At 47.0% G+C, this 27,418-nt stretch overlaps 2 protein-coding genes across 17 annotated transcripts in view; one reads left to right on the forward strand and one right to left on the reverse strand.

Annotated features, from left to right (window-relative positions):
- Positions 1-42: 42 nt before the first annotated feature.
- On the reverse strand, positions 43-8,255 carry THAP9 (THAP domain containing 9). Its single transcript, XM_049815235.1, has 5 exons — positions 8,133-8,255; positions 7,834-8,029; positions 7,446-7,740; positions 6,505-6,655; positions 43-5,226 (listed from the first exon to the last, which is right to left on the reverse strand). The coding sequence occupies exons 1-5, from the start codon at positions 8,210-8,212 to the stop codon at positions 3,264-3,266; spliced, it is 2,685 nt and encodes an 894-aa protein (XP_049671192.1). The 5' UTR covers positions 8,213-8,255; the 3' UTR covers positions 43-3,263.
- A 144-nt stretch (positions 8,256-8,399) lies between these two features.
- Positions 8,400-27,418, forward strand: part of SEC31A (SEC31 homolog A, COPII coat complex component) — a 46,219-nt gene continuing 27,200 nt past the window's right edge. For 3 of the 16 annotated variants that reach the window (XM_049815214.1, XM_049815216.1, XM_049815217.1), the window contains exons 1-15: positions 8,558-8,854; positions 9,173-9,427; positions 10,159-10,241; positions 10,769-10,892; positions 13,855-14,053; positions 15,398-15,493; positions 17,438-17,578; positions 18,896-19,038; positions 19,957-20,056; positions 21,115-21,276; positions 21,486-21,638; positions 23,056-23,289; positions 23,871-23,945; positions 26,394-26,444; positions 27,239-27,316. In XM_049815214.1, coding sequence (XP_049671171.1) covers positions 10,163-10,241; positions 10,769-10,892; positions 13,855-14,053; positions 15,398-15,493; positions 17,438-17,578; positions 18,896-19,038; positions 19,957-20,056; positions 21,115-21,276; positions 21,486-21,638; positions 23,056-23,289; positions 23,871-23,945; positions 26,394-26,444; positions 27,239-27,316 — 1,635 coding nt within the window. In that variant the 5' untranslated portion in view covers positions 8,558-8,854; positions 9,173-9,427; positions 10,159-10,162. Of the gene's footprint in view, positions 8,855-8,876; positions 9,428-10,158; positions 10,242-10,768; positions 10,893-13,854; positions 14,054-15,397; positions 15,494-17,437; positions 17,579-18,895; positions 19,039-19,956; positions 20,057-21,114; positions 21,277-21,485; positions 21,639-23,055; positions 23,290-23,870; positions 23,946-26,393; positions 26,445-27,238; positions 27,317-27,418 lie in introns of those variants that run through there. The other 13 variants (XM_049815230.1, XM_049815220.1, XM_049815218.1 and 10 more) reach the window with 13 other exon arrangements.

Raw genomic sequence — 27,418 nt, forward strand, 5'->3', positions numbered from 1 at the left:
CAACACTGACAAATATACACAGAAGATTTTCATTGAAATATCAAAATAAACTGTTAACACTAGGCCCACTTCTGATGAAAGTACTGGCCTGGATCTTCAGTATGAGATTTGAATCCTACCAGAGATAAACCTGTGGTTACTGGCGTACTGTCATTCATGCATAGCAATTCATGCCACATTGTGGCACAATTCATAAAGGGCCAAAATGTGTCAACCAAGCCAGCACCAGATAGTTGAGAAATTTCTCAATTTCTTTTAAACTGTTTAATGAGAAAGCACAGTTTTTTCACATGCACTGGCTGGACAAGAGTTAGGCTCAGACTGAGCAGAAAAATGTGCAAGGCCATTCTGCAGCAGCCTTGAAGACGGCAGGGTGCTACACAGAGCTCCCTGAAGACCCTGGGCAAAACTTTGTTGAGACCCTTAGACTGATTGTTAGCAGGATGCAATGCACTGGTTTCTGGTGGCATTTGTGTCTGTTTCTGTCTCTCTTGGGGAGGAGGTTTGTGAGCAACTCTTGCAAAGCTGTATTAGTTGGTTGCATTAAGGAATACAAGTCAGTTAAGAGAGCTTGTGGTTTGTTTCTGCAAAGTAAAACCTGAGGGTGGGGGGTTGTGCATCCACTTTCTATGTTCAGCTTTTAGCAGCTTGATAAATATACTATACGATCAATGCTTAGGGAGTCTTAGGAGTCTTGTTAGGATGTTGAGCGAACAGAAGATGTTACTGGGGTAAGCTTTTCCCCCCCTAGCACACCAGCTGCCGTGAGAGAAGGCTGTCTCTTATGTTAGGCTGCAGTAGAGGACTATGAGAAGGAATGAGGTGCTCAAAGTGACTGAGGGGTGTATTTGTATGCTAGCAAGATCAGAGAGAGATGGTGAACATCTGAGCAAGGAGTTGCTGAGAAGAGAAAATAGTGTCCAAAAGACACAGTGGGAAAAGGAGTGGTGCAGAAAATCACTTGGTTGCAGTTGTGGAGTTATGAATGCTGGAAAATTCCACTGAAACCTGATAGTTCCTGTGGTGTGAGTACAGCCAGCAGTATCTGTTGTGGACAACAGCAGGTCTGTATTTTTGGAAAATAATGGCAATTGGTACAGGGTTCCTGAAAGACTTGTCAAGCTTTCTTACAATACTTGATAGCTTTGTAAACTAGATAACTGCCACACTTTTATCTAATAATGTGCTTTTGCTCAAATGCCATCCTACCAAGTCCTATACCTCAACATCTCTTGAAAACATCTGTCATCAACATTTCAGTGAATTACAAAAGGATGTGTGAACTATGGTGGTCATGGATACAGGCAGGTCAGCCACAGGAATGCACGAAGCCTTAAGTCAGCTTATCTGTGCAGCAGTCTCCGGCTCAGTTCACCGATTGGCAGCAACTGTGCAAAACCCATGAGAAATTCAGAGGTGGGGAAGCCCTGTGTGCAGCATGCCTGCCATGTTCACAACTTCACCCCAGCAGCCAGGAGCTCATGTGCATCTTTGTGCAAGAGCTTTCTGTTCAGGAGGCAGTGCAGTATGAATCAAGCAAGACAAGGATCCCTCAGATGTAAACAGGAAGTGGAAGCAGCCTTATATTCAGCCAAAAAAATTGCAGTGAGGAAGTGCCTGTTCCCTATGGCTCAGCTCATATTGGAGCTGGAGGTTTAGGCAATGCAAATGTTACATTACACGAGTGCAACCAATCTACCGCTGGCATTTCAGCAGCATTTTGCCAGTTTTCCTAAAAATCACATATATATGGGAGGGAAATAGTTACCTGCAGAGTCTCTTGTAGCTGGAATGGCTCCATGAAAGTGATGCCTTCAACATGGCTTTTTGCTTAGGTAATTGGACTGGAAAAAGTCTAGAGGTTTTGGTTTGCTACTCCCAAGAGAACATGTGAAGTTGTGCTGCTGATCTCAAAGCAGAGCTTGAGGAATTGAATGCAGCAGCTCTGCTCCCACCATGAGTGAGTAGGACTAAGGGGAAGAGGAAGAGCCCAAACTGACCAGGGACAGTTTTGTCAAGTCGCTGGTAGGCAAAATGGCACCTTGAACATTATTCCTGCCCTAGAACACAGTGGATCACCATTTTTCATCCCATCTCCAACATGCAGATCAAAAGTAACTGAACGGCCAGAGTTTTGTGGGAAATAGTTGCCCTCCATCTCTATGGATGCAACTGCTGTTCTGCATGGCAAAGGGAAGCCATTTAGCAGCAGTTATGCCAAACTTCACTGTTCCACGTAAAGCACTGCCTACCAAGGCAGCTTCCTTGCCATGGAAATTAACTGACTGAAGAATCCTGTCCTACTTGGTGGCATCAAACCTATGATTCAAGTAATCAATAGAAACAACACCTGAAAAGGTGCCTTGGGTTGCAGGACACATGCCAGCTCTGGGAGGATGGGGCCATGTGGCACGGTTGAGTGCGTGACCTGATGGGGTCAAGTTAATGGGACCTGAAACACTTGCCCTGCTGCAGCACCCCCATATGCTGGTGCTTGGGGCTCCTGCCCAGAGAGGAGGGTGTCAGTGCCCCTGGGTGCTGCTGGGCACAAGAAGCCTGGTCACAACCTCAGTGCTGCCCTCTCACCTTCATGGACAACATCCTTCTCTGCTTAGTATCCACTGCCCTCCTTGTAAAATGTGGGCCTTTAGGGGTACAGTTTGATACTGTAGTCCCCCCTCCAGGGGATCTAGACTGTTTAGCTGTTTGATGAGACATGTAGGAGTGGAGATTAAAGCTTGTGTACAACTTGAGTGCTATTTTCTTTTCACATCTTTATTTTCTTTTTTAAGTAAAAGCTCTGCAAGCTTTCTTGCCTCCAGCTTTTTTAAAGCAGATCTGCTTTGGTGAAATCAGATTGCGAGGACATGTGATCCCCCAGTCACATGGAAGATGCATCAATTTTCTCCTGGCAAGAGCACTCACAGCACTAAACCACCCAGCACCTCCAGGGCATGTGTTGCAGTGTCTCCTACCACTTTCCCAGGCACCTTCAACTGTTGCTCATCCTGACCTGCCACGCGAGTCTCATGAAATACGTGGCTGCTTTGCAGGATTGTTAGATGAAACACAGGATCAGACGAACTTCCTTGCTTTGCTTAGCCAAACTGATCAGATGGCTTGCAGTGGCCCAACACATCACTGCTTATCAAGGCCAGTTTTGCCAGCCAAATCTTGGGAAGACACCACACTTCCTCACATGTATTGCTTAGATATGGCCATCATTGAGCCTCAGTAGGGGTCAGCCATCCTTGGAACAGCACTCATGACCCTGTGTGGGTTTGGCTTGACTGACAGTTACCCAATGACAATGGAGACAAATGTTTTCCCTTCAGTCTCTTCAATCTGTGCCTTCCACAATGGTATTTCAAGTTCAGGTGTTTGGCATGGTTTGTTCTGATGTTTAAGTAGCATCGTGTTATTTCCTTTACTAAGATTGTGTAGTGATTGTTGACACCCAACTCCCCATCAAGTAAATGGTTCGTGAGGGTGGGGAAGAGGGGACTTTCTCCCAGAAGCTCCTGGAAGACTTTCTGTTCTAGAAACAAATGCCATAGCTTGGTGTTTTTATTGTCGTCTCCTACTTTGCCATACTGGTTTAGGACTTGTTCCGAAATGCTTGTTATGTGGTACACGCTTGCCGAGGGCAGACTTACTCCACCTAACTTTTTTACATAGAGCACTGACCCACATCTTAGCCTGCTCTCATCTGAGTCAAAGAGGGAAGCAAGACAAGTCTCGCATTGCAAGTCAAAGGCTAATTGCTCAGCAATGAAGCCCGCAGTGCAGGTGATGCTCTGTGCATGCAGTGATAGGTCTGTCAGTGCGTTACTCAGTGCAGAGCCATGCAAAAGAAGGCCTGCACAATAGGGGTACTCTGTTGCCAGTGTCCTCCCACGAGCTGGGTTATATTGAGCACAAACGCTGCCAAGGGTCAGATCTCTCCTACGAGACAAGGATATGTCCAAGGAGCTTGTATTGCCTGAGCCACCGCCGTGTGGTGAGCCTGGCACCAGGCTGCAGCTAGCTAGCAATTTATGATAAGCAGCCTGGAACACGCTGCAGGTGGGGCTACCATTGCTGCCGCAGGCTTGCTGGAGGGCCCTCAGAAAGAGCTCCAGTGGGTCAAGGCTGAAGGCGTAGGTCAGGAGATGGTGGGAAGGAGTGCCTTCTGGACACACATAGTTGGTGTAAAGCCACTTGAGGCTTTCGGCATTGAGCAAGAAACTCAAAAATCCTAGTTTGCGTTTGCTCTTAATAACATATCTCCCCATAGAGTCTGTTAAGGTGACAAAGAAGCTCTTGGCCTCATTAAAGAGGTGGGTTATTTTGGTGTAATTTCCAGCTAGCAAAGGCTCCTTAAGTCCCCTTCTATAGGGACCACTGCCATGAAATACATCACACAGATGGCTCATCAAACGCACAAACTTGACGGTACCGCTGCAGTTCTGGAATGAGGCCAGGCCCAGCTTCTGGAGGTGTTCCAGTGCGTCAGCAACATCCTCGCTGAACAACAGGGTAGCAAGGTTAATCTTTAGGTGGTAACTCTCCTTACTCCCAGGTCCACCTGACTTGCGACTGCTTGGCTCTAATACCCTCTGCTCCCGCAAAGCTGCCAGCTCCACCACATGCTGCCACTGCACAGTGTCACTGAGCCACTCTATCTTCTGGAAGCACTGCAGAGCATTCCTTATCAGCTGGAGCACATGGCAAATGTCAAAGAAGTATGTGATACTGTGAGCAGAGCCGGGCGGATGCTGGAAAGTGCACTGAATGCTTTCAGGATCTATCCTGATCCCCAAAGCTCTGGCAGTCTCAGCACCATGAGCAGTGGCGCCTGATGTCACAGCCAGCACCGTGATGCCAATGTTGTTCAGCTTATTGATAGTCTGACGAAGCAGCTGAGCAATTAAGTGGCCGGTTGTGCTGTTCACAAAGAAGTAGCCAAGTGGAGCTGTCCAGGGACTTGAGATGCCAACTGCCATGAGGATTATTGCTTCTGAGGCTAGCGGAGCTTCATCAGCATCGAGTATGCCTGCTCCCAAGTCAACAAAGCCTGTCAAGCGCTGGGTCTGTGGGTCCCACTCCTGCTGCTTCTGCAGGGACATGTCTTGCACCATCAGGGCACAGCAGCAGTAGGCCTGTTCCCCTCCCTCCACCTTTTCCTGAAGGCGGAGAAAAATGTCGTTGCTGAAGCCTGCAGCAGCCTCATTATTAGACAGCCAACTGGAAAAAAAGGGAGGATGCTATTAGATGTGATTCTGAGAAAACTGAAGCAACAGGCAGAACCTTTGACCACTTAGGACATGGTCAGCCATGTCTGGAGCTGCAGAGCAGGCTAAAACAGAGTATAAAGCAAGCAGCCCTGCTTTTCTTAATGCATAGTCTGAGTTTCTTTTCTCACCCCGTCACGTTGGAGAAGTTTGTGAAGGACCGTCTCCCATGGGAGGGACTCCAAGGTGGAGCAGGGGAGGAGTCCTCCCCCTGAGGAGGAAGGAGCGGCAGAGACAAGGTGTGGGGAACTGACCCCAACCCCCATCCCCTGTTCCACTGTGCCGCCGGGGGGAGGAGGTGGAGAGAACCGGGAGTGGGGTTGAGTCGGGAAGGAGGGACGGGTGGGGGAAGGTGTTCTAAGGTTTGGTTTTACTTCTCATTAGCCTTGTTTCAATTTGATTGGTGGTAAATTAAATTGATTTTCTTTTTTTCCCCAAGTCAAGTCTGGTTTTTGCCCATGACCATAATTGGTGAGTGATCTCTCCCTATTCTTGTCTTGAGGTATGAGTGTTTCTTTGTATTTCCTCCTCCCCATCCCACTGGGGAGGGGAGAGGAGTGAGCGAGCAGCTTCATGGTGCTTTGTTGCCGGCTGGGCTTAAACCATGACAATAGTCCTATTGGTTTTGATTTCCTCTACTGATGCTTGTTCCTGCCTGTGACTCCTCACTTGTTTTTTGCTGTTGGTGGAATACTGCAGGTGCTCCCTTAACACTGCCTCCTGTTGCTGCTTTTTAGATGACCTTACTTGTATTTGCCCTTCTTTCCACTATTTAGTTCACCCATCCCCTCTCGCAAGCCTACACTCCACATCACAGGGCAAGACCATGTGCCAATGTGGTAAAGGACCTCTGCTTTTTGTATTCCTCCTTCCTCCCCAGTGAACAGTAAAAACATTTACAGACCCTACAGCAGCTGAGGCCCTGAAATGTAGCTTTCTTCACAGCGGTACTCGTCTGGGAATACTTAGCAAACTCCACACTTACTCTAGAATTGTTAATGTGAGGAATGTATTATTCTCATGCTGTCACTCATATGCATGAACACATACCAGCTCTCTGAGATGAGGGCTGTCAATATTTCTTGACGTTTGCTTCCCACTCTGCTTCAGTTACTAAAGCAAAGCAGGGAAAAACTACTACCCCGAATGGTTTCAGGACAGATCTGTTACACTGTTTCTAACATGAGTACCTGGAAAAACATTGAGAATGCATGAATGAATAAAAACTTGCTTTGTCAGGCTGTAAGGATGAGGGAGGGGAAAAATCTTCCGTAGATAATCATAGGCCTTAATATGGTAGAGGTGGAGAATACAAGCAAATTGCCTCATTTCTGGTGAGTATTCTGCCATCTGCCTCCAGCTGTGCAACTCACAAGGCAAATCTGCTTAAAAAAAAAAAAAAAAAAAGAGATCAGCTTTAGTGAAGCAAATAAATAGCTGATAACATAACAGGAATGCATAGTACAAACACATTGCAGAATACAAGGCAACAGGGCGGCCTCTGGAACCACTCAGTAGTCCTGAAGTCTGGTGTGATGTATACAGCTCAGCAATACTATCACCATGTCTCGTCTTCCTGGAGACAGGCAGTGGCCAGGGAGTGTATGCCCTACCACGCTGCCCGAGGCCGAGTGCCCAACAAGTCTTTCCCCTTTTTATCTAATGCCATTCCACAGTTTTGAGTAAAGACTGTGTCTCACGTGTGGGTGCTGCTTAAAAATTTGCCTAACAGGAGAAAAGCCATTAACTTACGGTTGACTCTGCAATTTGAAATGGCTTCTTCAGGTTATACTATTAACGTTAACAGAGCTCGCCTCTGGACAGCACAAAAGACAAGGTTTTCTGACTTAAATGTGCTCCATCCTTGAGTCATCTGTCAGCTGAATGGTGGCACGGTTCGATTTCACAGCTTTGGTTACAGGTCCGACCCGAGCACCGTAGCCAGCCTCAAGTAACTGAGTTTTTCAGGACGACTTTAATTCTCTGCAGAATTGGTTGTTGCATTCCAGACCTACAAACTGCAAAGCCTCGGTAGGCTACCTACAAATTCCAGTGCCTTATAGCATCGGGCCTAGGAGTCTAACCATCGGGGATTACTGACGCTACAGGAACCCGGGGAAGGGGGGCGCAGACCCTGAAGCCCTCTGCCTTAGCAAACGCCCCCGGCAGTACCTGAGAACTGGGCCTGCAGCGAACTCACGGTTTCCTCAGAAAGCTGCTGCTTCTCCGCCAGCTCCTGGAGGATGTTCGCCACCGTTCTGGGCCGGTGCGCGCGGGAGCACCTCCCGGCCGCAGGAGGCGGCGGCGGCGGCGGCTCCAGCGGCGGCCGTGCCTCCCCGCCCGCTGCCTGCTGCCCCTTCAGGCTGTAGTTGTGGTCCCCGGCGGCGACCCCGGCGAGGGGGCTGGGGAGAGGCTGCTTCAGGGCTCGGGCGGGGGGCCCGCTCCTCCGGCCGGCGCCCAGCGGCTCCTAGCGGGGAAGGGAGAGGGGAGGTCACCGCGCACCGACGCGGCCCCGGCTCGGGGCGGGGAGAGGGGAGCGCGGCCGCCCAGCCGCACGCACCGGGTGGGGGAAGCGGGAGGGCACGGCCCCCCGCCGCAGCTTCCGCCGCAGCCCGTAGCGCTCGAAGTCGGCCTCGGCGAAGTGCCGCGAGCAGAGGATGGCCCCGGGGCCGGGCCGCCAGGCCTGGCGGCTCCGCGGGTCCACGCGGTTCACGGCGCGGATCCACTCGCGGCGCTGCGCGGCGTCCACCGGGAACCTGGGGCAGACGGAGAGAGAGCGGGAGGCGAGGGCGGGCGCTGCCCCCCTCCCCAAGCCCGGGCGGGGCCCGGAACGCCGCCGCGGGGGACGGCCGCACTCACTGGTGGAAGGAGATGCCGCGCTCCCGGCTCCGCCCGTTGTCGCGGGCGGTACAGCCCAGCGCCGAGCAGCTCCGCGTCATGGCTGCCCCGCCGCCACGGCCGCGGGCCGCCGCCACGCCCCACCCCGGCACGGAACGCGCCCGCCCATTGGCTGCCACCGCCCGCCCATCCCGGCGTCCTCCGTCCCATTGGCTCGCGAGCCACGACTCCCCCCCCCCCCGTCCCCGTCCCCCAGTCCCCCAGCCTTTCCGTCGGAGGCCTGCTTCTCCATTGGGCGCGGCGGCCGCTGCCGGTCTTCTCGTGGCAGACGCTGCAGTTCCGCCTCGGTTCGACGTAAGCAGAGAGGCCGACGGTGGAAATGGGAAGCGAACCAAAGCCAACCGGTAACGGTAGTGGAGGAAGAAGCAGCCAATGGCAAACGGCGATCCTCGCAGCCAATGGGTGCAGCGCTCCCCGTCCCGTATATAGCGGGGCCGGGAGAAAGGGCGCCCTTTCCCACCGCGCGGTGGCTGGCGGTGGGAGTAGGGCCGCGGAGCGCGGCTGGGAGATGCCGGGCAGCGGGGCCGCTGTCCGCGGGCGCTCAGCTTCGCAGAGGCGGAAGCCGCAGCCGCGCCATGGGGCCGGGGCAGCGCCCGCCCCGGGCACAGCATCTGCCCGCTGAGCGGCCGTGGAGTCCGGCGGCGGGAGGCGGCAGCGGAGCTGTGCTCCGGCAGCCGTGAGAGGTGGGTCAGGGGCCGCGTCGTCGTCGTCCCCGTCGTCCCCCTTCCCCCGGGCTGTGAAAGCCGGTGGGTCGCCGGGTTGCGGCGGCGGGGTCGCTAACTCACGTGTGATGGAGTTCTCCCCTCCCCCCCGCTCGTGGGCCTGGCCCCTGTCCGATGATGAGCCTTACTGCTGTTCACATCATGACAACGCCGTGATTACTGCTGTCGAGCTGAGGAGGACAGGCGGCACCGGGGCCCTCGTATTGCGGGCGCCTTCCCCCGGCTCCTCTAAACCCCAGCGGGGCGGCCGCCCCTAACGCCTGTCTCCCTCTTCCCCAGGGCCGATCGCTGCTCCTGCCCCGAGAAACCCGGAGGAGACCCCCTCTCCCCCCCCCCCCCACCACCTCGAAGAAGGAGGCGGCTGCACCCACCCGGCCGCCCCCCGCTCGCTTCCCGCGGAGGGAAAGGTGGAGCCCGGCTCTCCGCCGCCCGGAAGGCGCGGGGCGCGCCCGGAAACCGGCGGCGGGCGAGAGGCGGTGCCGCGGCTGCCACGTTGGAGCGGGCCGGGGACGGGTGAGCGCCGAGGACGCGGAGGTGAGGGCTGGAGGGGGGGAAACCTTCGATTTCCACCTTTTTTTCTTTTTTTTCTTTTTTTTTTTTTTTTTTTTTTTATTCCCTCTCCTTCAGTTCCTGTCAGAAATGGGGCGTAGGTGCCGGTCGGCGGGGTGCCGGCGCGCGAGCGACCGTTCCCAACGGACCGGTGCCGGTCGGTCGCGCGCCGCCCGCGCGGTGGCTCCGAGGCGCGGGGTGGGGGGGGGGGAGGGGGGAGAGCCCCAGGGTGTTGAAATAAGACTCAGAAATGAAGGCGGTGGAGGCTTTGAAGCCGTTTTTCGTCTTCTGATCTGGCTGGTTGCTGAGGGCGCTTGGTGGCAAGGGTCTAAGTGGAGGTTTTCTCGCGGGTGGGTTTGTTTCGTGGGTGAAGGCTGAAAGCTGCTCTAGGGTGCCCGATGTGTGCCTTGATGCTGCTAGAAGAGGGTTTTTTTTCTGAGCAGTCGAAGCCTTTGCCCACGTTTTCCTGTGTTATGCTCTACTCGGCAACCCTCAGTTTCCTCTACGTGTCGATGTTATTCTGCCAGCGGAGCGTTATTCCTTCCCCGGTGCGCTCTGGAGAGGATGGCTTAGGTGTCTGTCTCTCTGTGGGATATCTTTAGGAAAACGATCGCCCTGGCTGCTTCTGCCAAGTCCTAATGCAGCTGCTGAATCCGTGGCAGTGCAGTCTCCCCATGCTCCATTTAAGCATTACCTTTCTTCATTTTATTTTTCAGTGAAATGAAGCTGAAGGAAATCGATCGTACTGCCATGCAGGCATGGAGCCCTGCCCAGCAGCACCCCATTTACCTAGCCACAGGTGAGTTTCTGGGAAGCGTGCGCAAGCAGGCTTCAGGCTACGTGTGGTGTCTGCCACGAAGTGGTCGTAAGTGAAAGCTGTAGGAGTTATTTTGTATTCTGAAGGCTGGAGCAAGGTATATGGCGTGGTGCCTTTAGTGGAGTTCTCCAGTTCTGCCGTGCATGAAAACATGCTTTGCATTCTGCAAGTGACGGCAGGCATCCTCTTCTTTCTGCCAGGGTAAGGTGACAGCAGTCCTAACTCCTAGTTCGCTGTCCCTTGCTGCTTGTTTGTAACTTTGATTGTTTTTTTGTGCATTGTCAGGTAGAAAGAGGCACTTGTCCAGAGCTTTTCCTGAAACTCCCAATAGGGTAACCATGGGGAGGAGAGTTACGTATAACTCCCTATAAATCACAGAAATGGGAACCTGACCCCATCTTAGGGTCCTTTTTGCAAGGATGATGTTTTTATGGCCCTCCTTGTGATTCTTTTGCAGTTGCTCTTTTGCGTATTGTGGCTTTCTCACTGCCAAGTGTGCTTCTTTGCAGGTACATCAGCTCAGCAGCTGGATGCCACCTTCAGTACGAATGCTTCTCTAGAAATATTTGAGTTGGACTTATCAGACCCTTCGCTGGACATGAAGTCCTGCGCCACCTTCTCCTCCACTCACAGGTAAGCAGTGGGGTTGTAAGGGAAAAGTAATGGCTGTGGAACTGTTATACGTGGTGCATGTAGAAACACCATTTCATGAGACTTATCTGCAGTTAAGGAGAGGAGCAGAAGTTCAGCGCTGAAGGATGAAGGCACGTGAGTGCCATTGATGTTGTGGGACAGCAAGGTGTCATTGTGAAGGCAGTAAGCTTGGACTGAGGAGTTGCAAGCAGCTCATGCTCTGACATAAACCTAAAAAATCTGACACCGTCTGGTAGGTTTGAATACGTTTGCAGACCATTTATCTTGGGGAGCCTCTGGGATTCTCCGGAGAACAGAAGGAAATCTGAAGTTATGAAAGTGCAGTTGCAGCTTTTCACATTGCCCCATCCTGTTTGCATTTAGGTATTTCAGGGAGATTCCTTCAACATAACTAAACTGAGTCATGTTGTGTATGTAGTATCATACTTCACCCCGCAGCTGGGAAGCCAAGTTCCTAACTGTACAGCTCTACTTAGCTCTTAGTTCCTTACCATGTGCTTGTCCAAAGAACCATTGTTAGCATCAGAGTATCTAATTTCCATCTCACAGCACTTGTAGTGGCTCTCTGGTGGCTGGTCCAGTGGCTCCCACTCGTTGTGGGTGAGCTGAAACAACATACATGGAAGTGCAGGATGTTTCTGTGGGTAGAGAAGGAGGTGAAAATTTTCATGCCATTGGATTGGATCCATGACTCTTTCATATAGCCTACGGTGTCAGCATAACTGCTTTTTGTCCTGGTAACCTTAAACGGCATGACTGGAGGTGCAGGCAACTACAGCGTTTTGCCAGTATGTACAAGTGAGAATTTGACACTTCTAGAGAGGCAATTGCCATCTCCCCCACCTCTGACATGAGTAGAAATTAATTGGACTTGATTCTTCATTATCTGTTCTAAAGCTGTAACTTCAAGACCTAAGGACCTCCAACTGTTGCCTAAAGCTCTTGACCAAATATACTTTGCTGTGTTCCTAGAGGTTACATGTTGCCTATAAACAACTTGAGAGGGGTTGAAATTGTGTGCATTTGCATGCAATAAGATTGTGACCCTGCTTAGGGATGCTGTCCTGATTTGGACAGCAAATCAGTAAGTAGTGGCTGTGGTAGCTTTTGCAGGAGGAAGCTTAAGGTGTTAGGCTGCTGGCTTTGTGCTATGTCAGTTTTGTTGTAATGATTCATGGGGCTAGCAGAGCAGTTGTCCTGGCAGGCAGCTCACAATCTGTGCCCTGCAGCTGTCCATGTTTTAGTACGTGGGGCTTGTGAGAAACAGCCACAGTCTCTGTTTAATGCCCTGCGCTGTGCGCATAGCTGATGTTAACATGTCCTGCTGACCTGCTGAGAGCAGGATGAGGTTTTGAGCTTTTAAAATTTCCTTGTTCTACCTTGTTTTAACTATGCCTGAGATTTTTCAAGGCTTGCCAAGTGACATTTGTTTACTGAATTTCAAAAAAACACTCCTTACAGCCAGGATGCAGTGTTGCTTTGAAAGTACTTCCCTTGGTGAGAAACAAAAGAATTTGACTTTGCCCCAGAAAATGCATTACAAAAGACATCGATTTTTGTAAATTAAGCTAACAAGAAGTGCCCTAGCTAGCAGTATGTACGTCAGGCTTTATTTTGGTTTGCAGCAGATTAAAATATCCAGGTGATTAAACCCACAAAAGATAAATCCTGCAACAAGCTTTGTTGTCTTGCAAGTAAAAGTTTCACACTGCTTTTACAGCCATACTTTATCTTGGCAAGAGCAAAGGCCAAGAGGAAAGTAACTGCACAGTTAGCTCTGGTTTTTGTTTCTCACCGTCTTCTGCCTTCGTTTTGGATTATCTTAAGTCCTGTTGAATCTTGCTGGTGGTGTAATGCTAGTGCCTGGACAGCCCTGTCCGTCACTCCATTTCTTGTAACCTTGCATAGTTAGATGCAGAAGTATAAAAACACTGCACTAGGAGATGGAGCACTTGGCTGTTACAGTATTTCTCACCCAGCATATGCTCTTTGTCTACCTTTCTGCACTATGTATTTTATCATGCTGATGTTGCTGTGATTTAAATTAATTACTTGAAGGTTGTCCAGAGATAACAAAGAGATTAATAATAACACAGTGAATGCTAAAGTAACTCCTTGCCACTTTCCAGTCAATGTGGGTTTGCTTTTTGCTTGCATAAGAGCCAATATGTGACAGTGTGTCATTTTATGTAGAAGAAATTCATTCTTTGCGTGGCTGAATACACAGGAATGCTGTTTTGCTTATGCAGCAGGTTCATTGAGTTGAAGGAAATTTGGGTATTTGCAGATGGACACAGTGGTGTGAAGATATTTCATTACTGGGAGTATGTTTAATTCCTCTTGATTGAGCCTGGAAAATAGATTGTGGTCCAAGAGCCATGTGTCTGTGATGTGAATAAACTACCTGCTGAGCCTCCAGGACAGCAGATGAAAGTGTTGCACATCCAGAAGCACAGGTATGGAAAAGGATTTGGAACTTTTCTAGTTCCACCCTTTTCCTCTCTTGTATGGAAGAGTTGCTCACAAATAGCAGAAGTTTACCTCCAGGCTGTGATTGCATAGGCCTACAGTCCTCTGTTTGATTACTCATGTTGTTTTGCAAAGGTGAGCTCAAAATCACATGCAGTTGGGAGCACTTACCTGATTTTGCAGCCAGGAGATGAGATGTTATTGGTTACCAGATTATTGGCTGCGCATGTTGTGACGCTGTGTTGTGATAACAAGCAGAATTGGGACACGTTGTCTTTCTGGGGGAAGGGGTTTTAAATACAGAGACCCATCCTTAAGGAGAAGTGCAGGCAGTGCTTTTCTCTGACATGTCTGCTCTGTCTGTTAGCAGCAGTCTGGAGGCTTTAGCTAGGGTGAACAAAAGGGGGTGCATCATTGTATGTGGAGCTGATGATGGGTGGTTGTAGACTGTGGGGACTTCTGTGTCTTACAGGTACCACAAGCTGATCTGGGGGCCACACAGCATGACCTCGGGTGAGAGAGTCTCTGGAGTCCTGATTGCTGGTGGTGAAAACGGAAATGTCATTCTGTACGACCCAGCCAAAATCATAGCTGGAGACACTGAAGTAATAATTGCCCAGAAAGATAAGCACACGGGACCAGTAAGAGCACTTGATGTCAACATGTTCCAGGTTGGTTTTCTGCTGTTCTTATGCTGTTCACAAACCATCATAGATGGGTGATCTGTCTTAAAGTGTGACCTTAAATGTTTCTGTCCCTTTACCCTCCCCTGAAAACCATGAACTAGATTTCGTGTTTGAGTGTCTGTTTGTATTTAGTAGGAAAAACCTGGTCCTGTTACTGGCATTTCAGGATGGGGAATGAATGAGTTTAAGGCACCTGGTTCATTCCTTCCCCTCATCAGTTTACATTGTCAATTTAATGGGTCTTCTTAGCTCAGGTTACACGTAAAGTAGAGGTGATCTTCTGTGGTGGTTTTAGTCAGTCTCCTTTTTTAGCTACCACATACTGCGCCAATATTGTTTTCATCAGACAGGGGTATTTATGTGCTCTTATTCATGTTCCTAGTGACATCAGATTTTAGGTATCTCCTTTGGGGTTTGGTAGGATCAGTCTTCAAGACCTCTTAAGTGTTGTTATTTGGAAAGAGGAGACAGAATAGGAAGCACAGCAATGTGGCCTCTTTAGCAGAAGAGCTCTCAAAACCAACAAGCTTTCCTCCATCACTAATGAGCATTTACTTCCTTTTAGATACAGTGGGTTGGTTTTTCCGTGTCCCCAGCAGCTGTGCAAGGATTCGGTTGAATTTGTTTCCTAAATAGCGCTTCTGTCCCTGCGCTCTTGCTTTCAGCAAGGCCGCCCTGTGTTCATTGTGTCCTCTGTGAATCACTTCCTTTCCCTTTCTGCCTGTTATGAAGTCAGAAACTGCTTGTCACCAGCCATGGGATGTGATCAAAGGGCGCTCGGTGCCCTCGGCTTATGTTGCCCTGCGTGGACTTTTGCATCCCAGACACAGGATTGCTCTGGATGATTGCACTCACTGTGGGCAGGGTGCTGTCTGCTGCTGGAGGCACAAATGCCACGCTCCCAGCCGGCCCCGTGTGTCGTGGTCTACCTGGAGCAAAGCTCTGCAGCGGCGATAGCTGCAGCACCACTTCCTCGTCTGCCCCCTCCCAGAAGTGTCAGTGCTGTCCACTTGCCTGTCCACGGCTGCACCCCTGCAGCCCCCTCATGGGTATTTGCTGTGCAGTGGAGGAGCGCTCCACAAGAATGGGAATTTTGGTCTTGGCCTGCCAGTCTAGTGCAGTGTATGGATTTTTTTAATTAACTCAGTCTTACCTGCAATCTCAAAAAAACTTGTTTTTTTCCCTAAGCTGCTCTGTGCGAGCCAAAGGCTATATCCAGAGCTGATAGAAGAAATTGGGACAGTCCTGTGGATCTGATGCCTCTCAGCAGCTAAGGCCGTGAAAGCTGATGCTGAAAATACTCTTTAACGTCTATTATGTGTCTTACAGACTAATCTGGTGGCCTCTGGTGCTAATGAGTCTGAAATCTATATCTGGGACTTGAACAATTTTGCCACGCCAATGACACCAGGAGTGAAGACACAGGTACCAGATTTGTATTTGTTAAATACTGCAGAGCAGACTAACAAAAAATATGCATGTCACCTAAGTTGAGAGCTCATTGAAACCTACAGTTTTAAAGCTGTCTCAATGGTGGGGAAAAAAAAAAACCAGCCTTCTGAAGTCTAACTTGAGAAGCAGTTTACTGTAGTTAGCTACATTTCTGGCAATGTTAGATACAGTCCTTAAAGGGTGGTACAACAGATATCTCGGTATCAAAATAAAAATATGGTCCTGCATTGTTCTCCAGTGGCTTTCCCAAAGGCCAACAAAAACAGGCCGTCTATTGGTACTTAATTTTTGTAACGTGCTTATTAGACTGGGGTTTCAGATATTTTTCTCCTTGTGACATGCCTGTTAATCAAAGCATACAGCAGGAGCCCACGTCCTTAAGGACAGTACTCTGAGTGGCAGCATAGGTAGCGTTCAGTGAACGCTTTTGGAAGTCAGTTGTGACAGCACTATTTTGCCACACTTTGTGTCTAGCCATGATTTCTTGCCCAGCTCTATACAAGGGTGACTGGATGCTGCTGCTGTTTTTCTAGGCCCTGGAGTGCAGTTTCCTGGCTGTGCCTCTAAGCGCACAGGTCCATACGATGAGTGGTGTGTTCTGTTTCCAGTGCAGCAACCCTGGAAGTTGCAGTCATGTTTATCCACAGCAGACCTGCACTTTTGGCTGGCTGCACAAGCAGTAGGTTGATGTCTTCATGTGGTGGGACTTTATTTTTTAAAGAATTGTATTTGGCCAGGGAAAGCTGAAGGATCCTCTTAGTCTTTGAGAAATGTTGCATTTTATCAAGCGACAAGTAATAACAAGCAGAGTCTCTTGGGTTACACCACTTTTTAAATATCCATAACCATTACATGTCTTCTAGTCTTCTTCTGCATGTTTCACTGCATGTATGAATCTAAAGATTGTGAAGGTACAGATTGAGGAAAATAGGAGGAAGATAAAAAGCAGCTACTGAGAAGTCAGAAGATGAGGCAGTAGGTTTGGCAGTTACCTTCATGGATTTCAGGGAGTGTTTAATTGCTGTACTTCAGGGCCAGTGTTTAGCCTGTGTCTCTTCAAGAAGATCTATAGAGAAAAACAATAGCCTTTTGTACTTTGTGCCTTGTGAAGGAGATAGAAGAATGGGAGGAAGTTGTTTCAATGCATGTACATTTCTGTAGCTGTTACAAAATTGCACAAGAAATTTGCTGTTATTGGAAAATGGGTTTATTACTGCGTGATAATTTGGAGACAAAAAAATGAGGAAATGGAATGAGAAGTAATTTTGAGTGTAAAGATTTTTAGTTTAAACTCTGTGGGTTTGGGTACTTTGTTTAGTCTGAGTTGTTATTATCATGTGAGCATTCTGGAGGACATGCACCTTAGTTAAAGATCCCTGTATAGGATTTTTTATGTCTAACAGTACTTTTTTAGGCTGGGAAATCTTTTAGTCCATATACTTAATGACAGCTGTAATTAATAGTGCAACAGGGACTGGTTTAATATTTTTAATTCTTGGACTAAAAATAAGCAGCTGGGGGAGAGATTAAAAAAACCCACAGAACTCCTCCAAGAAAACTTACAAATTTTTTTGTAAGTCAAAACCTAGTAATCCAAGGCAAAAGGGCAGTTCATATACCCGGATATACTTTCATGGAGTAATTTACTGTTCTCAAAGACAGTTGTTCTTGGTCTTCTCTAAGTGACTATATCATGTTGTAAAGCAGAAAATGTAGGTATTGGAGAAATACTAGCAGCTTATAAATTGGGGTTTTCAGGCATTTTACCCTACAGCCCGTGTACATAGGAAATCAGAACACATGCAGTACCTGGGATGAGCCTCCTTGAAGATTTGTCATATAGCAAGTCCTGAAAATAACAGGTTTTGAGTCTTCAATTTGGAAAGGTTGTGACAGGCTGTTCTGTGTGTGCAACAGCCTCTTGAGGACATCAGCTGCATTGCATGGAACCGGCAAGTCCAGCATATCCTGGCATCTGCCAGCCCTAGCGGCCGAGCTACTGTGTGGGATCTCAGGAAGAATGAACCCATCATCAAAGTCAGTGACCACAATAACCGGGTGAGTTAGCTCTCGCATGGCTGCACGGGTGCTTGTGGAGAGGGTTGGGGTGCCTCTTGGCATGCGGGGACAGGTCATAGCACCCCTTGTTACATGACATAAAGATACTTGTGCCTGGCCTGGTTTTACATGGCATGCTAAATATCTAATGCTTTCTCTTAAAAGGCTATGTATATGCAGAGACGTTATCAGCATTTTAAATTAAAATAGGCAGATGCAGATTGAAGCAAGGCACTCGGATTTCCTATCAGAGTGATAAGTTGGTTTGAAGAAAGCCATTATTGATCTGTTTGGGGCTACCACAGAAAGATTTTTATTCAGCTAGTCAGAAGTGACATGTTTTGTGTGCTGGAGAGATGAGGTGGGTAGCTGATGTACTCGGGGTGAGCACATTTAGTTTCACAGAGCCGGTGATGTCATGACTTGGTGCTCAGGCAGAGAGAGCTTCCTCCTTGGCATCACAGGTGGGATGAGCACAAGGGCTGAGCCCTGGCAGGACACTGATGACTGATGGAGCTGGGGCCTGTGTTTCTGCTGGTCTGGATGTGGAAATAGGAGCAGGCTGCAGCTGAGCTTGGAGAGTGCAGGGTCTGTGGTGGAGAGCGCCACAGAGGAGTGTTGGCATTGAGCGGGTTACAGGGGACACTGCCTCATACAGTTAAAACCACCACATCTGCTCCTGGGGCAGTGTAAATGTAAAAAAAAGAGCTTGTTGAACTTGTGGAGAGTGCCATATTTGTATAATTCTGTATATTTTAAATGGAATAACAACAATAAACAAACTTCCTATAACAAACTTTGAAGATGGAGCAAGGGTTCAAAATGATATTTACAAATGGGTGTTGCTGAAGTAGCTGCTTGATCACCCTCAATGGTTTATGTATTTGTTGCCTAACATAACAGCAGCACAGTAGGCTGTCTTCATCATGTGATTGTAGTCTAGTGATACAGTGTTCACATGACAATAACCTCTTGCCTAATGATGGCTTTTATTGAAATATCAATACAAATATTAGAGAAAAAGGTTTGTACAGAGGGCTTTACAGTTTTCTTACGTTAAAACATAGGACTGTGGACAAGACAGTACAAAGTCATCTCTTTGGGAGGACTTTGGGAAACTAACTGTAAGTCTCCTCACTCATGGATATGAGGAGAGTATCCCAATCTGAATGCAGTCAGAAATAATGCCCACAAACACAGCTGCAAATTCTATTGCAACAGTGTTTTCCCATGCATGTAGACATATTTAAGCTAGTTGTCTTTTGTCCTTTAATGCTGCTTAGTTATTTTATGCTGTGGCACAATGTTGTCCCTCAGATGCACTGCTCAGGCCTGGCGTGGCACCCTGATGTTGCTACCCAGATGGTTTTGGCCTCAGAGGATGACAGGCTGCCTGTGATTCAGATGTGGGACCTAAGATTTGCCTCCTCGCCACTTCGTGTTCTAGAAAGCCATACAAGGTATGAGTCTTATGTAGCCTGCTGCTCCATGGTGTTTGCACTGTTGGTGACTGCGTACCAGTTTGTACATCTCGCTTCTTGCTCAGTTCCCTGTGAAGGCTTACTTAGTTGAAGGCAGCGATTCCAGCAACAGGCAGTGTTGTATGCTGGCTTGCTGACTAGCCAACTCTGTGTCTTGAAAGGCTTGCTTTTTGGGGGCCTGCTGGTTTGAAGGGAACAAGCCCCAAAATAAAAAGAAAACAAACACCATTCTGCTGAAACACTGAAGTTGGTAGTTTGTTTCTATGCTTTTTGATAAGAGGGAACTGAGGTGCAAAGAGTTAGTAATAGTTGATTTTTCCTGAATAATGGACTGAACGTGCACCTGGACGCATCTTCACACGTGGACACGCACAGTTTCTCTGCCCCTCAGTCCCCTAAATGCCTTAAGTTTGAGTACAAGGAAAGATTTTGTTAAATTCTCATCCCTCCTCAATTGTTAGTGAAACTTTCCCTATTGCCGAAGACCAGTGCTTGATTTAAGGAGAGAACAGCAATAAGTGTGTGTTGTAGCTTCTCACCAAAACTGCTGCCGGTGGTTCTACTGACTTGAATTTCCTGCTAATACAAAGAAGCTGACAAACTTCATAGTCACTGACCTTACCTACAGGTTTGCACCCTGTATGTTAATGATACTGCAGGCAAACAAACCATTTTGTTACATTGGTGACCAGGTTCTCCCGCATGACTGTTGAAAGCATCTATTTTGATAAAGTGCTGCTAACATTGAAAAATTTCTCCTCTTTTAAGAGGAAGGAGTGTAGAGGGCACTTTGAGGTGGAATGCTCAGCTAATAGAGAAATTCAACTTATAAATATGGTTTATTTATCATCATTTTGCATTTACATTAAACTTTTTTGGTTGTGACTTTTCACGCAGGGGTATATTGGCCATTGCTTGGAGTATGGCAGATTCGGAGCTGCTACTTAGCTGTGGGAAGGATGCTAAAATTCTCTGCTCCAACCCGAACACAGGCGAGGTATTGTATGCACACCACTGCTCATTATAAGGGATAGAAATGACACCACTTCAACTAAGTACTTTCTTCCTACTCTTTTGGTTTGGGCCCATGTAGCTGGGTTACTGTTGTAATTGCCTTTTACCTTCTGTCAGTGTAAGAACTTTTATCCAGACCAGAGTGATTTTGTAGGTTACTACAATAGTGGCAGATCAGTGAGAGCCAGTTGAGTGTGTTCCCAAACCACCCTGTTGGGACTGGGGATACCTTTCAAAGGGGATGCAGATCCTTTTTTCAGACAAGTTGAGTGTTTGTCCCTAAATCATGAGAAGGGCTTCAGGAACGCTGGAGGGCTCCTTGCCTGCAGTGAGCAATAATCCTGGAGGACAGACTGAGAAGTGTTTCTAAAATTCAGACATTGGCCCAAAAGTGCAGAAGCTGTGGGGTGATAAATGAGTTATCTGAGCTGGATCCTGAGCTGTTAGGAAGGCTTTACATGTGGATGAATCATATCACATGTTTTTATTAAAAATAAAGAACAGTTTCCTGGGAGACAGCAAGGCAGTTAGCATTTTGCTCTTTGAGTTTCTCCTAGTTTATGGTTAAATGTCTGCTGCAGTGATGGGCTTGTCTGTTCCAGGGCAGGAGAGGCTGTCTGCCCAGAGTGCAGGTTTTAACTTTTCCAATTTTCCTGTGAAACAGACTTACTTCGAAGCCTGGGCATGTCTCCATGTAGTGTGTAGAGATACCCAGGTTAGCTCTGAATGAGCTAGCATGAATATCAGCAGCAGCTCACAGCTTGCAGTGAGAGAGCACAGATACACCCTGCCTGCATAGTTTGACCTGTGTGGGTTAAACAGAAGATTTAATGGGACAAGAAGGAAATTAATCAGTGGTGTGTGATATTCTGCTGTTTAGCAGTTGTCAGGGTTTGCCCAACTGTTAGTGTGTACAGTGATGTGGAGGCTGATGGGGAGCAAGAACAACAGACCAGTCTCAGGGCAGGCAGGAGAAATGTGGCTGTTGGACGTGGTACTTCATAAAAGCCCTGATTTGTTGGACTTGTTTTTGCTGCCCAGGTACTGTATGAGTTGCCCACAAACACACAATGGTGCTTTGACATCCAGTGGTGTCCCAGGAACCCCGCTGTCTTGTCTGCGGCTTCATTTGACGGGCGGATCAGCGTTTACTCCATCATGGGAGGTAGCACGGATGGCTTGAGGCAGAAGCAAGTTGATCAGGTATTGAGAAATGTTCAGCTAAGAATATGGACAGAAAGAGGGTAGAAAAAAACATGGGCTCATGGGAAGTCTTCAGAGGCTGTCGGCAGCCCTGCTTGCAAGACTGCAAGCTTGCAGGACTGCTTGCAGGATCCAGTACAAATAAATGCTTATGTTTAGTTTATTGCAGATGTGTCACTTTTGGTTTTTCCCCCCTTTTGTTATCAAAGCTTTCATCGTCTTTTGGGAACCTCGATCCATTTGGTATGGGACAGCCACTCCCACCCCTGCAGCTTCCCCAGCAAACCGCCCCACAGAGTGTCATTTTGCCCCTAAAGAAACCACCGAAATGGATCCGGCGACCTGTGGGAGCATCATTCTCGGTAAGCAGGAGGCAAGGCTAGGCATGCTTGGCCAGGCAGGAAGGGAGATAGTGATGGCACCTGAAAAACACATTAGGAAGCGGGGAGTTCAATGTTGTGCTCCACCTTGGGAGAACTTCCCCTGTTTATCATTGTGGCAGGAGATGCTCGCAGCAGCTTCCAGACCAGGTGGTTGGTACAGCAAGGCAACAAAAGTGTGACAAAAATGCTTGGGAAAAAGAAACAAGGAGGCATTGTGTTGCCAACAGGCACTTGTTTCTTTTTGTTCTGGGATTAAGGGTTTGCTTTTATTTATGTGCTGTGCTTGCTGTGGAGTAAACAAATACACATTGGGAGGGGGGAGTGGGACCAAACTGGGGAAGTATCTGAGACTTGAGTGCAGTTTGAAGCTATTATGTGCGTCAGCGTGGTGGAGAATACTCTGGTTAGCTCTGATCAAGGTAGCAAGAGTTGCTGTAGCATGGCTAGGCTCCTCCATGGCTGGTTGATTTGCAGCATCAGCTGTTTGGCTCCACCTTTAGCTTATTTTCTAGACCCATGGGCCTTTTCTTGGGGATCTCCTGAAGATTTTAGCCTGTCCACTTGAAATGGGGTTTTCTTGCCAAAATACTGCTCAATTTTCAGCATTGTACGTCTGCTTATTCATAATCTGATGCACAAATTAAATGCAGTTTTCTCCCATCAAATAGAAGTGATGTTGCCTAGCCACTGACTGATGTGTCATTTATAATGGGTGTCTATTCCCTTATTTCTCCTGGTTTTCCAGGAGCCAGCTGTCAAGTCTTTCTCTTGGCTAGCCTTTTTGCTTTTTGTAATTCTGACTTTGTCATTTATTGGACTGGCCTGTGGAAATTAATTTTGAGCTATAGAATGAAATAACATTATAAGCCCCTTCTAATTTTTTTCTTCTGTTGATTTTACTTCTCTGCAAATGATGACACAACTTACTGCCCATCTCTCAGTAGATTTTTAACTGGGAAACAGCCTCCCAAGAGCAGGGCAGACATCATGCTTGAGCATTTATTTAATGATGCATAGGTTTCTTTGGTAATTACATTGCAATATCGTGAGATACTCCATTTATGCTGGGCACTGTACAGACCCACAGCTCTAGTTCACAGTTTCTAGTCAGTCTTTTGCCTGAGAAAAAACAGGCACTGGAGTAGCTGTATTCATAAATCTTACTAAATGTGCACCCTCTTATCCAGCAAGCTCCTTACATGTGTGGAAGTATGGGGTGGTGGGGGGAAAAAAATAAAATCAATGAGTTGATGTCAGGAATGTTTGTCCATTGGATGATACGCATATATATGCACATGATTTTGTATAGCGTATATATGTGTATGCGCATGCTTTTTCATATGCGCTCCAGTGTATACTTGTATTTTTACATACTGCATGTGTGCGTCAATTCCAGTTTGGAGGCAAGCTGGTTACATTTGAGAATGCCAAGTCTCAGCAGCAGCCAGGCATCGAGCAGCAGCAGCGTCACCATGTCTACCTGAGCCAGGTTGTTACAGAGAAGGAATTCCTGGCCCGCTCGAACCAGCTGCAAGAGGCTGTGCAGTCTGAAGGCTTTGTCAGCTACTGCCAGAAGAAAATTGACATGGCCCAGGCTGACTTTGAGAAAAACGTGTGGGCCTTCTTAAAGGTAACAGGATAACAGCAGTTCAGAAGTTCCCCACTGACTTGGAAAGCCAGTGCAGAAATGGTTTCTTCTGCTCATTATGGTATTTTAGCAGAAGAGGTGCTGGGAACCAAAAGTGTAGGCTGTGGGAATAGTGTCCATAAGCCTGTCACTGAAGGTGCCCCACTAGAAGAGAGAGGGTCCTCGGGGCTGGGGGTATTTGCGGGGTTTGTGAGGAACCATGGCAGAAGCCAAGGCTTGGGGGAAGGTATCCTGTGCTTTTTGACGTTGCCTGTCAGTACATCTTTGTACAGGGAGGTGGTGAGAAGGGATAAAGCTTTGGGATAGCTTTAGATGTGCTGTTCACTGCTCACTGTGAATGTTTAGAAGTTTCCAAGTGAAGCAGATAAGCAGATTGTTCACCTACAATAACTAGATTGAAGCCTTGCTTCCCTGCTCAAGTCACTGAAGACCTTTTCAGTTCTCTTTATTACACTCAGTGTTCACAGTCACTAGCTCTCACTGGGTTAATTTGTGCTGGTTAGTGAGGGAGAAAATGAAAAATCGTGAATTGCGATATATTCTTTAACTTTTGTTTTTTAAAGGTGAACTTTGAAGAAGATTCACGTGTTAAATACCTCGAGCTCTTGGGATACAGGAAGGGTGATCTGAGGAAGAAGGTAAACGTGCCTGGAAGCTATGCTTGTGTTAAGGGCTTTACTGATGGATGCATCTGCAGTGTACACAGCCTAAAATGTTGGCCTAAAATGTTGATGATGCCATGTATGGTTGAAGTACTCATTTACCTGTGGGACTGGAAGAGCAATTACCAGTATCCACAGGCTATTCAATACAATAAACATTTTTATACAGCATTTTCAGTGTGTTTCCCAGCAGATGGTATTTGTCAGTGCTGGAGCTCTCCTAATAGCCACAATACAGCTGTTACCCATGGTGCCAGGGCACTTGTTTAAACATGGCTGACTTGATAGCTGTGTTATTTAAGGAATTCCTTTGTTCCAAAGGATGAGAGAAATATTCCTCTGCTCTTTAAATTTTGTCCAGATAAACAACTCATAACTTCAGAATTCTTCCAGCAAGCAGTTTGCTGCTTTGTTTTTTTTATTAGCTATGTCATCTTCTTGCCATATGGATGTTCAATGAACATTTCAAAGCAGGCAACAGACTTCAGAGGCGTGTCTGCGTCTGACTGTTCAATGTTGATCTGAAATTCTCACCCATCAAGAAGCTTTGATATTTGTTGGTTCAAGCAATTCATGTAACTTTGTTATGTGACATCCTTCTACTGTAGGATCATGAAATATGATCTGGTTTTAGGCTTTCTGGTTGAAGAACATGTAAGCAGTCTTCAGGGTTTCATTAACTACCTTGGAAAACCAGAATAGGTTTGGGGTTTTTGTGTGGGATGCTATTAATTTTTACAAAACAAACAAAAAACCAAAACAAAAACCCCACAGATCAAACCTGGTTACATTTGGAAAGGAAAAATTTGGATTACCAGGAAGCAACTTGCACATCTTCAGTATAGAGCTTTCTTCCAAGTTGGAAGAAGATTCTTATCTCTGTTACCGGGAGATACCTGCTGTGCATTTTGGCTCTTTATTGCTTTCAGTGCTGTACCCAGGAACTATCTAGTGTTTCTTCAGTTCTCATTCAGTCGATTTGGATGTTTGACTCATTTTCATTGTGTCAAACTAATGTTTCATTTTCAAAGACTGGCTCCATCAAAAAGTCATTATGATTACAAATTAAATGGCCTCCAGGGCAAACATATTATGATTACAGAAAAAAAAATCATAGTTTTGCTAACAGTCTTGTCTTCAGCTTCTAAATTTTTGTTGCATGAGTCAAAGGTGAGCACAGCAAGGGAAATCCTGTTTTTGAAAAGCAGACCTCAATTAGAAAATTCAGTTGAAATTTAGTAGTGGTTTTGCGGAGTGGCCTCATGCAGACTGGAGCCCACTGCTACTGTTGCTCTGGGTTTTATATGCCCTGTGCATGGGGAGAAGGTGGGAAAATGGGCATAACTGAATTGAGTGGCATGAAATGCGGGGCCTACCCCATTATTTCAGTATTTGAGGAACAGATGAGGGGAGCTGCAAGGCCATGTTTCATGTAACTGTTTCTTAACAAAGCATTCCATGTTGAAGTTGAATCCATGTTTTTTTTGGTGTCAAGAAACAATAATTGATAGCTTGTCTGAAAATTTGTGATACCCAGGTGATAAACTCACTAAATCACCACTTGGTTACTGGTAGGGTAAGGAAAGTAAAAAAGGGTCACAGATTTCAGCTTCTTGGAATAAGCTGTTAAGAACATGGTGTTTTGTTTTTATCTTAAAACCTGTGATTCTCATATGCAAGTCAAGTCCTGGATCTATTGTTTCTATTGTAAACTAATGATTAAAAAAAGACAGAGAAAACTCTCCAGCAATTTTAGCTCAGCTTCTTGTGAAAACCAGCTTACAATGGTAAAATAAAGCCTGCAATACTAAAAGTAGTAGATACGTTAGTTTGGCATCTGGGAGCCTAGGTTTTGTAATGTTGCTAATGTTATTTTCTGCATTTATTCTAAACTCTATACATTAAATTGATGGTTTTGAGGGCCCTAAATGAATCTGGAGTCATGATTTGCTTTGCAAAGCAGTTAAAAGCTGGATGTTTTAACCATTCTGTGGAAAATCCTAGCCCGCAGCCTTTTGCCTGCTGTGCTTGAAACTACAGCTTCCTGACAGGCTCTCTGCTCCACAAGGATTGCCACTGCTTCATTTTCCCTGACCAGAGCAGACAGGGTTTTGTCCTGCATGCTCTGATACTATTTTTATTATGGTGATTTCCAGCAGCTCTAGTGAGACTTGAGGCCCTTGAGTTAACAATTAAAGGTTTAAAGGCATAGAGCAGCTGTTGTTTCCATCAGAGCTTGGGGTGCAGGGGGCTTAGCAGTAAATCCATCACCAGACTGGGAAAGGAAATGACTTTAGTTTCATGTTAACTGTTCTGCAAGCAACATATTAGCTACATGTGCCAGTTTTGCAATCTGAGAGACCAGTGAGAGGTCTGCCTCTCTAAAATTAAAGGGCACTTACTTAAATCTTGGTTGTTTTCTAGATTACATCCACTCTAAATAAAGAGGGTCTTGCAGATGGTGACTTTGGAGAGGTAAGCAAACACATGTGTACAACTGTATTTAGTCTTATAATGCTATGGTAATGTGCAAAGTAAGAATAATTTTTTTTCCACTTGGTAGGTATCCCAAAGTAAGTCACAAATAACCCAGCATATGACAAATACCTACATTCAGTAGGATGAAGGTACTTACTTAAAAAAACAACACCTTTTTCCAATTGTATGTCCCTGCCTTTCCCACAAAGGGCTCTCACAGATTTTTAGTTCAGGGTCTCAGTGTTGTCTCTCTGCTTTTGCTTTTTGTTGCCTACGTCTTGCCCACTGTGACGCTTTGTGCTGCCTGTGAGGTAGGGCAGAACCTTGCTGCCTGGCAGCTGGTTTGAAGAGCAGCACCTTCCCCAGGCTTTAAAAAAAGCAGGACTGAGTGTGGTACTGTAACAATTCCCTGCAAGAGTGCTAAATACAGTTCAGACATTTCCCGTTGTCATTGCAGTGGTCTGACTCTACAGCCAGGGAACTGCATTGCTTTTGTGCTGTAGACATTCTGGATGTCATCTGTAGTGTCTAATTAGGAAGAGAAGTTTGCCTGCATGTTTTCAGGCAGCTAAGATGAAAACAACACAAAGTACTGTGTGATGACAAAGAGCAGAGAAATGGAGGGCATCTACCACGTTTGTTGTACTCAAGCTTATATTGCCAATGCATTTCTGTGATTTGCAGTCGGGTTCTGACTATTGTTGGTGGGAAGGTGGCTATACACTGCGGTGCAAAATGTTTCTTTCTCTTTTGCTGTCTTTTCTTTTTATGGCATCTTCTCTCTGCTGAAGGCTCCCACAGAATCTGATGAATCTGTGCCGAACAAGGGGGACGAAGGCCAGGCTACAGAGGAGCAGTTCTTGGGAGAGGTATTTGTTGCTCTCTAGACTAACTCTGTTGACCTCCTGTGTATTTACTTTGTTACTATTAAAAGCACTTTATTTTGTGGGCTTTTCCTAGTGCTGAGGATA

Source organism: Accipiter gentilis, chromosome 12 (assembly GCF_929443795.1).
Source record: "Accipiter gentilis chromosome 12, bAccGen1.1, whole genome shotgun sequence".
Classification (NCBI taxonomy): Eukaryota; Metazoa; Chordata; class Aves; order Accipitriformes; family Accipitridae; genus Astur; species Astur gentilis.

Excerpts from the sequence above, each read along its gene's own strand:
- THAP9 (XM_049815235.1), bottom strand. The coding sequence starts at position 8,212 with ATGACGCGGAGCTGCTCGGCGCTGGGCTGTACCGCCCGCGACAACGGG. Across the intron at positions 8,030-8,132 it reads CGCGGCATCTCCTTCCACCA|GTTCCCGGTGGACGCCGCGC; the intron begins GTGAGTGCGGCC and ends CGTCTGCCCCAG. Across the intron at positions 6,656-7,445 it reads GCTGCAGGCCCAGTTCTCAG|ATTTGCCTTGTGAGTTGCAC; the intron begins GTACTGCCGGGG and ends TTTTTTAAGCAG.